A 9,911-nucleotide genomic window follows, 5' to 3' on the forward strand; every position below is an offset into this window, starting at 1 on the left:
GAAAAAACATCCCACCTGTAGAAAGATCCCACTGGGCTTTGGGGTCAGTGAGGTTTCCAAGTGGAGCAGGTGAGCTCAGTAAGGCCTTTCCAACCAAGGAGGCTGAAGACAATGGAACTATGCCAAGCCCACCAGCAGGCTGGAAGTCACCAGCCTGCCATCGCCTAGCAGCAGGCAGAGACCTGCCACCATCTGCAGCTTGTTGTTCCACAGGTTCTGATGCACTCGACCTTCTTGACCTCCTGTGTGGCGTGGGTGCCTTGATTTCAACAGCCTGTGTTTTGGAGAACTTTGGTGAAAAGAGAGGTTGTCCTGTGGCCTTCAATGCTGAGGGGTCGCAGGAGACTCACATCTGTCCAGTTGGCCTGGCAAGATATGCTGACATGCAACCCAGGAGGGGCCCCAGCTGAGGCTCTGGTTCTGTTCCCTTGCAGGTCATTACTCCCTACACTTTGACGCCTTCCACCACCCCCTGGGTGACACACCCCCAGCCCTCCCAGCCCGGACCCTGCGCAAGGTAACGTACCGCATCCCCACCAGCCTGGGAGGTGAGTCCTCTCAACTGCTGGAATCACCCCTAAGGTCTGCTTCCCCTGCTCCTGTCCCAGAGAACCTAGCCAGGCAGAGCCATACTAGGGATGCACATGACCAGTGTGTCCTGCAACAGATGTGATGGGGGCAGGGGGTCAAAGGGTCCTGGAGACAGCAACACACGGTATGGGGAGTATGTGCCCAGTGAGCAGTAAGAAGCCAGGGCTTCTCTGTGGCACCACAAGACAGCAACACACCACAGTTCAAAAGCTAAAGAAACATTCCTGTGGTAGATCATAGACCACTTTAAACTGGAGTCCAGTCAGAGCAAGAAGCATCAGGTACCAAACCTTTATGAAAAGCCCATTAATTTTTCTGCAAATTGGAAAAGACTGCTACAGATTTTTAGCAGCACAATGCACTCATTTGGTCCATGGCCCATTAGGGTTCTTCCTACCCTCCCGAGCTGGCCTGATGACCCAGCCCTTCTGTCAGTGCCTCACTGGGACATGCCTTCAGGGAGCACAAATGCCCAGCAGCCAAGTTGGGGCCTTTGTTGGCCCACAGAAATGCAGGTGATTCTGGAGCTCCATTGGCTTGCTGGGGGCAGGGAGGAGCCAGAGGCTGCTGCTGATGAAATAAGAAACATGCTGTTGATGAAGGTTACTTTAAAATTCATTAATAAGCAGACTTAATTGGTCTTCTCTTCACATGCTGGGCCAGTTAGCCTGTCTGGAAAGAGGGATGCTAACATTTCTACCTTTTTTTTTTTGCAGTCTCCTCTCCACCCTATCCCAGCCTCCCCCACAAGCCCCCAGTCGGGCCTGGATGGCAGCAACTCTACGCTGTCTGGCAGTGCCAGCAGCGGTGTGTCTTCCTTAAGTGAGAGTAACTTTGGGCACTCCTCGGAAGCTCCTCCTCGTACCGACACCATGGACTCCATGCCAAGCCAGGCCTGGAATGCTGACGAAGATCTTGAGCCGCCCTACCTCCCTGTCCACTACAGCCTCTCTGAGTCCGCCGTCCTGGACTCCGTCAAGGCTCAGCCATGCCGAAGTCACTCAGCACCGGGATGTGTCATCCCTCAGGACCCCATGGACCCTCCTGCGCTGCCACCCAAGCCCTACCACCCCCGCCTGCCGGCCGTGGAGCACGACGAGGGGGTGCTGCTGCGTGAGGAGGCTGAGAGGCCTCGGGGCCTGCACCGCAAGGCCTCACTGCCTCCCGGGAGCACCAAGGAAGAGCAGGCTCGAATGGCCTGGGAGCATGGCCGAGGGGAACAGTGAGGTGCAGGGAGGCAACTGGGACACCACCCTCCATGAGCAGCTTGTCCAAACACTCCAGGTCTGAAAAGCAAGTCCCCCTGCAGGGAGCCAGAGAGGCCTGGCACTCAGGAGAGAACCATCCCAAGTCTACGTTCTACTGCCGTGAACTCGTGTGTTGCCATGTGCAGAGGCCACAGCAGCATGAAGGGTTGTGGCTTCTCTTTTTATTTCATTTTATACATTTCCATTTCTATGGGTTCCCCTTTTTCCTTTGTGCAGTAGATGCTTTCTTTCTCCTGCAGTTCCAGACCACATGGAGCTATATGGAGATAGTGCACAGACAGAATTGCTTTGCAGCTTTGCAGGGCCCCGGGGGTAGGAGCCCAGGCCCTCCTTCCAGGGTAGAGATGCACAGAAGAATGGGAATTGCACTAGCAACCTCTTCTTTTGGTGCGTGGACAGAAGAGCTCATGGCTATTATATTCAGGGATTGCAAGGACCACGTGGACTACGTCACAGGTGGACAAAGGGGCTACAAGCCATTTTGCACAAATGCCTGCCCACCTGCCCACTCTTCCATCCAGGAGTATGCGACTGGGGGGCTGTCTGGGCCAACCTGCCGGCTCAGTCATGTGACCTGGCCTAACTGCATGCCCAGGGCATACCGCCAGGCTTCCATTGGCCAGCCCTGCCTCCTACTCTACCTTGGACTTTCCCCTCCATCGTTTTTATTTCTGACCATTTGCTCCCCTCCTGAATATACCCCATGCCCTGCAGCAGCACCCCGTGCCCTTGGTGAATGGATCCGCAGTGGTTATCTCCTGCCTTCTCGGGCTTGAATGGGAGCGTGGAGACAGAGGGACTACCATAGCTACCTTTCTCCCCCGGGCCTGGGCAGCCACGGGTTGAGACAAGCTGGCATAAGGATGAGGCTGAGGTATAGCAGGAGCCAGAAATCCTCGGGGTTTTCAGAAGTGGCCAGAGTGCCTGTCACCCAGCTCCTGCATCAGGGATTTTCAGCACTACCTCCAAGCAGTGGGGTTGTCTGCCCAGCCAGGCTTCTAAGGAAGGCCTGAGGACTCCTGGTCAGGTTCAGCAAGCTCCAGGGTGAAAAGAGTGGGAGGGAGCTTCTTCTTTTAGAAGGAGAGCCACACAGATTGAATTATTCTCTCCCAGTGGCCAAGTGCTGGACCCCAGTTCCAGGCCCATGGGGACTGCCACTCAGGGTCAGGGTGGGCAGGAAGGCAGTTGCTTAAGCCTCTCCAGTCTTTTGGGCAGAAGACAGTGGTATCTTTATAGGAAACTCAGGTCAGAACACTGATTTTCCTCTTGGTTTATTATTTAGGGGGATAGGGTAGGGTGGTAATAGTGTTTTACCAGGGTGCTTCTAAGTTACTTAAAAAACAAAAAGTCTACAAAACATTTCTTTCATTTGCTTGAGTTCATGACTTTGACGGTCGCAAGCCTGCCTTCTCCTAGTTGAGCACGTGTGTTCTCCCCTAGCTCCTCTTTTGTTGGCCCATCTGACCTCTATGGTTAGGGTGTTTTTCACATGTAAACAAATGTAGCTTGCCAGCAAGTAAGGAGGAAAGATGGGGCTGGGGGAGGACCACATTACCTTCAGGATGTCTGGAGATATCTATCACCAGTGTAGATCCTTTCTTATACTTTAAGGGAGACTCCAGGCAGAGTGGGTTAGTCTGGCAGGCCTGGACCATCTAGTGTTCACAAAAGTGTGACAGTTGGGATTAGCTGTGAATTTCTTAGGTAGGATGGCATCTCTAGATTTTAGGGCACTTCTGAACCTCAATCCCTGGACAAGACAGTCATCACATAGGAACAGCCACTTCTTCACCTGGTGGCATAGGAGGGTAGAGAGCAGAGCGTGGCTTTGTTTGGCCTTGGCTTATGTAGGTTGAGCCAGGTTTGTGTTTTCCCTGTCTATTTTCCTTAATTGGATAGAAAGGATATATTCCAAATCCAGGTTTGTGTTTTCCCTATTTTCCTTAATTGGATAGAAAGGACATATTCCAAATCAGCCAGTCTGAGGGGAAGTGGAAGCCAGATATGAGAATCCTTTGAAGATCGTGAAATACTGACTTTCATTCTTTCAAGCTTATTTGTAAATATCTATTTGAATGCTGTGTATTTGTACAGGAATTTGAGCAAAAAATGTATAGAGTGTGATGTCCTATTGGTATTCAGCCCTATAAATGTGTTTTTAACCTCTGGCATTCTGTGCTTATTTAAAATAAGAAAACTTCTAACCATTTCTTTTGTGTATTTATGTTTAAAAGAAGTGACTTTAAAATGGTCTTAACCTGTACCAGAAAGCAAAGTTAAAAGAAAAAAAAATTTTTTTGTGCTAGTGTCCCAAAAGGTATTTTACTGTATATATTGTGGTAGCATGTTCTAAATCTAACAAGTAATGTGAATTTTAGATGTAAATATCTGCCACTTGATTTCCCCCCTTCCCCTACTCCCTTGACTGCTGTGATGTGAATTAAAGATGAATACCTGATACTGACCCACTGAATTCACTGAATGGGAGCAGCCCAAGTGCCCCCCACCAACCCTTGTCGCTGGGCTCCAAGCCCCACTTAGTCCCATAGAAATCTCTTTTCTGCCCTGAGCACAGAAACAACCTTTCCCACGTCGTGCCTTCAAGGACAGGTAGCCCATCCCTGCACCAAAATATAGAGGAAGCAAAGAGAAAACCACCTCCACTGCTTGTCCGCCGACCCACAGAACCCTCCTAAGGAAGCGCCCTCGGCAGCCAGGGCCCCTCCTGAGCGGTCGGCTGGGAAGCTGGAGGAGGCGAGCCAGCCTCCTCGGGCAAGGCTCCGGAGCTAGTGAGGAAAGGGGGAGACTCTCCAGCGTCGGGGACAAACCTCCGAAGCCCCAGGCCTCCCCACTGTGAGACTGGATGCACCTGACCAAAAGCAAGCAACAAGCCCTGACCAGGGCGCCTCTCTCAGCTCCAGGACGGCCCAGAGTCCGTCTACCCCGGCCGGGGTCCTCCTGTCGGCCGTCCGAGGCGGGCTCCGGCCACCCCTGGACCAGGAGATAGGAGCCTGAGCGGCTAGGACAATTTGGATGCGGTCAGTGGGCCTCGCAGGCGCTCCCCGAAGACTGGTTCCCCTGCCCACGTGATCGTCTACGAAAAAAGAAACCTCTTCCGAGCCGACCGCCCTCCCCGCCCTGCTGGGTTGAGTCTGACCCCAGAACCCCTGACCAGCGTCACGAGTTGAGGCCCGGGAGGGAAGGTCCGTAGGGTTTTTTGGGCGGGCGCCAGGCCTAGAACACCGAATCTGTAGGGCAGTTCAACAGGCGCGGGGCAACAACCAAACGCCACCCTAATCCCCCGCCCTCCGCCTCAGCCACAGCCGCTGCCCCTAACCAAGATGGCGGTCCGAACCGCTTCCGCCGCTGACGCAGCCGCTTCCGGCGGGCCTCCCTGGTTCAATCAGCGGCCGACAACTGTCTAGGGCCGAGGGCGGGCGACGCCACCAGCCAATGGAGAAGGGCAGCGTGGAGCGGCCCGTCTGGGCTCCGAGGCGCGTGGACCAATGGGGGCGCGGTGTGTGGGAGGGTGCGGGGGCCGCCCGCCAATAGGGAGCTACGGCGCGCGGCCGGGACCTGGAGACAGCGCCGCGCAGCGGGCGCGGTTCAGTCGGGCGGCGGCGGTGGCGGCGGCGGGTGGTGGAGAATGTGGTTCACTCACGGGCTGGCAGTGGCGCTGGCTCTGAGCGTGCTGCCAGCAAGCCGGGCCCTACGGCCGGGCGACTGTGAAGGTGCGGCGGGGTCGGGATCCGCGCGCCGTGGCCGGCCTGGCGGCGGCGCTGACTCCAACCAAACCACGGAGCGGCCAGGATGCTGGGGCAGAAACGGGCGGGGGTGCCCCGGGAGGGCCGATGCCGGGCCTAGAAAACATTTCCTGGGCCTAAAAAACATTGGTTCGATGAGAAAAAAGTTGGGACTAAATCATACAGAAAACTTGGCTAGAAATTTAAATAATGCCGGAGTTGTGGTCCTTTCCCATCACTGGGCAGAGGCGCCCAGGAGCGGCCCTGGCCCGGGTCGGGAGTCCTGAGGCCGGGCAGTAGGCACCGCGCCTGGTCTGGTTGCGAAGCCGCACCTCGGGATTCGGCGTTGTATTTGGAAATGAGCAGCATTCGGATCTTTTTTTCTCTTGGGCCTCGAATTGTCCAATTGCGAGGTCACAGTGGGTCCATCTCAAGGACACGTGTTCAGTCTCTGCATAAACTTTATGGAAAAAGCGAGGAGGAGCCCTTTTGTGGGTCTTTGGGTGATGCTCTTTCCTTGCATGCTCCAGGTGTACCAGGGGACTTAGCAACTGGAGCGCGGTTCCTTCTACCTGTGGGCACCTGAGAAAATCCGGTGATGGAAGAACTCCTCTCTCCGTGTCACCTATTAAAATTGCGGATGGAGTTCCTTCCTGGTGGATTGGGGTGCAACTCCATGATTGCTGATCATCTTCCTTCCTTCTCTTTTCCAGTTTGTATTTCTTACCTGGGAAGATTTTATCAGGACCTCAAAGACAGAGATGTCACATTCTCACCAGCCTCTATTGAAAAAGAACTTACAAAGTTCTGCCGTGAAGCCAGAGGCAAAGAGAATCGGTTGGTGAGTAGCTGGCCCTGGCCAGTGTTGAACCTTTCCTTTCACAAGCCTTTCAGTAAAAGGCCCTGCCCACCTGCCTGTTCAGGTCACCTGTTCTGTCAGGGAACTAAGATAAGACTGAAGTGCTTTCTGTATTCTGCAGTTGTGATGTTATCCTCTTAGTATTGGTTAAACACCTACTGTGTGGTGGGCACTGGGAGTATCCGGGGAGAGAAATGACAGGCAAATGATGCGGTGGGATGAGTGTCATGAAGAAAATGGGCCAGGATGGTACAGTAGAGAGGGTAGGTGCTGATTTAGGCAATAATCAAGAATTCTTCTGAGAAAGGGTCACCATTGAGGTAAAGGAAGAGCATCCCAGGCAGAGGGAACAACCAGTATGAGTGCCCAGAGGCCAGAGCTATGTTGAGCATGCATGAGGACAGAAGATAACAAAGTGTGCACAGGGTAGGCCACGGCTGAATCGAGGACAGAAGCCCTAATGAAGAGATGGCCTTTGTAGCTTTGACTCCCCTGGCAGTCTCTGGTTTGTCTTTTCTAATTAAAGCTTTGAATCCCGGTGACTTTTCAATTCCTCTAGTGTCTTGTCAGCTCTGGGACTAAGCATGTGTTAAGAGCCTGGCTGAATCTGACTGCCAGTCCAGGCGGGACATGGGAAAATGAGGCCCTGGCAGAGAAAGATTTTTTTGGGGTATCAGTATGTTGGAGGAGACAGCTCTGGAGCGGCACCTCCTGAAGGCCATTGTCCTTTCTTGCTGCAGTGCTACTACATTGGGGCCACAGATGATGCAGCCACCAAGATCATCAATGAGGTGTCGAAGCCCCTGGCCCACCACATCCCTGTGGAGAAGATCTGTGAGAAGCTCAAGAAGAAGGACAGCCAGATCTGTGAGCTAAAGTATGGTGAGTGTGGCCTTATTTAACTAACACTGCACCCCACTCTGCAGTAAAATTAATGAAGTTTACTTTCTAGTTTGGGGAGGCACATGATAAATTAGAGCCTTTTTGAGTGAGATATATGGCATGGTAGGTTGTGCTTAATGGGGGTGAGGAGTTGCATGTATTTGATCATTCATCATGGTGGGTGGAGGTCAGAATAGGCCTCATTGAGGAGGTGACATTTCAGCAAACTTTGAAGGAGGTGAGGGATTTACTAAGGACACAATTAATGGAAGAGCACTTCAGGCAGAGTAAACAGGCAATGTAAAGGCAGCCAGTGGCATGACTCATGGGTGGGCAAGTCACAGGGGGCCTTGCAGATTGCCAGAATTTGGCTTTTAGTTTGAGGAAAGATGGGAATGTTCGTTTTTGAGCAGAGAAGGGGTGTGGTCTGGCTTGGCTTTAACAGGGTGCAAGCTCTGCAGGCCAATGATCTTTATTGCTTTGAAAAGAAAGGCTCTTTCTATGGAGTTCCCGCGGTGGCTCAGTGGTTAACGAATCCGACTAGGAACCATGAGGTTTCGGGTTCAGTCCCTGGCCTCGCTCAGGTGGTTAAGGATCCGGCGTTGCCGTGAGCTGTGGTGTAGGTTGCAGACGCGGCTTGGATCCCTTGTTGCTGTGGCTCTGGTGTAGGCCAGCAGCTACAGCTCCGATTTGACCCCTAGCCTGGGAACCTCCATATGCCGTGGGAGCACCTATTAAAGGCAAAAAGACCAAAGAGGAAAAAAGAAAAAAAAAAAAAAAAAAAAAAAGGCTGTTTCTCAACGGGCAAGCGCAAGATTATGGGTGCAAGGCATCTCTTTTGCTGAATAAGTCTCTGGTGGGAAAAACACTCTTGGACTTCGGAAAGGAGTCAGGGCCAAGAATAGTTGTCATTTTCGTAAAATTTAAACAGCACCAACAAGAATTCTCTGGTGGATCAATAGGTTAAGGATCTGGCATTGTCACTCTTGTGGCTTGGGTCGCTGCTGTGGCACAGGTTTATCACTGGCCTGTAAAGTTCTCCGAGTGCAGGCATAGCCAAAATAAAAAGTGACTAAACAGCACCAGCACACTTGATTGTGAACTCATTGTCCAAGGGCTGTGTTTGCCCCTTGCCCCCTTGGGTCAAGGATTACTGGTCTTCTGAGAGTGATCCTGGTTCAGTGCTGATGGCTTGCAAGTGGCCATGGGGAGTAAGCTAACTCAAGGGCCTGACCAGGGTCTGTGCTGGGACATTGGAGCTAGGGGATCTATCTGTGCTGTCACCCTGGAGCTCTCATTCTACAGTGATGTGAGCTCTACTATTTAAAAGGCACTTCGAGTGGAAGTCTCATTCCTCTTGTAAAGTTCCTCTTGTCAGGACCATGTGGCCTCTGTCCCTGGTCAACACTGCATGTTTGTGGTAGACATTGCCACCGTGAGACCCACTTTCCTAGTGAAGTGGGGGCAGTGGGCACTGACACACACACCTGCATGTGTTGGCAAGTGTCTCTCCCCATGGGACAAGTAGGGCCACTTGTTTGATGGGATGTTTTCACTGCAGAGGACTATTAGAGTCCATAGTTGCTCCCACCCAGCTGGTTATTCTCCTTGCTCTCTCCTCTAGACAAGCAGATCGACCTGAGCACAGTGGACCTGAAGAAGCTCCGAGTTAAAGAGCTAAAGAAGATCCTAGACGACTGGGGGGAGACGTGCAAAGGCTGTGCAGAAAAGTCTGACTACATCCGGAAGATTAATGAACTGATGCCAAAATATGCCCCCAAGGCAGCCAGTTCACGGACTGATTTGTAGTCTGCCCAATCCCTGCTGCACCTGAGGGGAAAAACAGTTCATCTGTGTCTTCCCCAAACAGCCTTTTTGTAATTTATTTTTTAGGTGGGCTCCTGACAAAGTCAGGTGTGAAGCCTGGAGGAGCTTTCCTGATGATGCTGAGTCTACAGCGCCCCCTTGGAGGGGATTCACTTTGTTCTGTTGCGGGTTTACACTAGGACTTCCAAGTGTGTCTGGAATTTTTTTATTAAAGGAAGAAAATTTCTAGCTGTCCTTGAAGAATTAAAGAGAATACTGAAATAGGGTTTTACCCATAGTGAAGATTTCACCGGTTTGTGCTTTCCAGTTTACAAAGAGTTTTCAGATGCATTCACATTAGTCCTTCAACCATCAGTTAGATACGAGGGTGGGACAGGGGATTGAGGCATGTGGGGTTGTGCAGGACTGGAGGGAGTGCTGGGGAAGAGGTTCAGCTTGATACCCCACCCGGCAGGGACTGTCCTCTTGAGAGGAGCTGATATCTGGGCTCAGCTGAGGGATGTTGAGTGTGGTTTTCTGTGATGATGATTTCAAAAACTGTATGTTCAGCACCATCGCATTTCTAAAGATGCTCATCGCCTGGCTACCTCTACCAGTCACCGGCCAGATGTGGCCATCTACTTGTTCATCTGAGTTTGGTCTAGTGTCAGTCCCATTTGGGATTTTGCAAGTCTGGCAGAGTTGGACTGTACAAAGAGCCAATGAGAGGCTGCTTTTTACCTTTGTTTACCCAAGATAAGC

General features: G+C 52.2%; 2 protein-coding genes across 33 annotated transcripts in view; both read left to right on the top strand.

Annotated features, from left to right (window-relative positions):
* DOCK3 (dedicator of cytokinesis 3) overlaps window positions 1–4,317 on the top strand; it is a 507,677-nt gene extending 503,360 nt beyond the window's left edge. For all 32 annotated transcript variants that reach the window (XM_021068832.2, XM_021068840.2, XM_084988414.1 and 29 more), the window contains 2 exons: window positions 435–517; window positions 1,308–4,317. In XM_021068832.2, the coding sequence (XP_020924491.2) occupies window positions 435–517; window positions 1,308–1,817 (593 nt within the window). In that variant the 3' untranslated portion in view covers window positions 1,818–4,317. The remainder of the gene's footprint in view (window positions 1–434; window positions 518–1,307) is intronic.
* Window positions 4,318–5,462: 1,145 nt separating this feature from the next.
* Window positions 5,463–9,401, top strand: MANF (mesencephalic astrocyte derived neurotrophic factor). The gene is given in 4 exon segments (NM_001244655.1): window positions 5,463–5,590; window positions 6,316–6,443; window positions 7,202–7,343; window positions 8,968–9,401. Coding segments are annotated over 4 exon segments (540 nt in total). The 5' UTR covers window positions 5,463–5,505; the 3' UTR covers window positions 9,153–9,401.
* The last annotated feature ends 510 nt before the right edge of the window (window positions 9,402–9,911 follow it).

The sequence above is a fragment of the Sus scrofa genome, chromosome 13, assembly GCF_054392235.1.
Source record: "Sus scrofa isolate SSC_HxYL_T2T_F1_AM1 chromosome 13, Sscrofa_HxYL_maternal_Yorkshire_Landrace_v2.0, whole genome shotgun sequence".
NCBI classification, from domain to species: Eukaryota; Metazoa; Chordata; class Mammalia; order Artiodactyla; family Suidae; genus Sus; species Sus scrofa.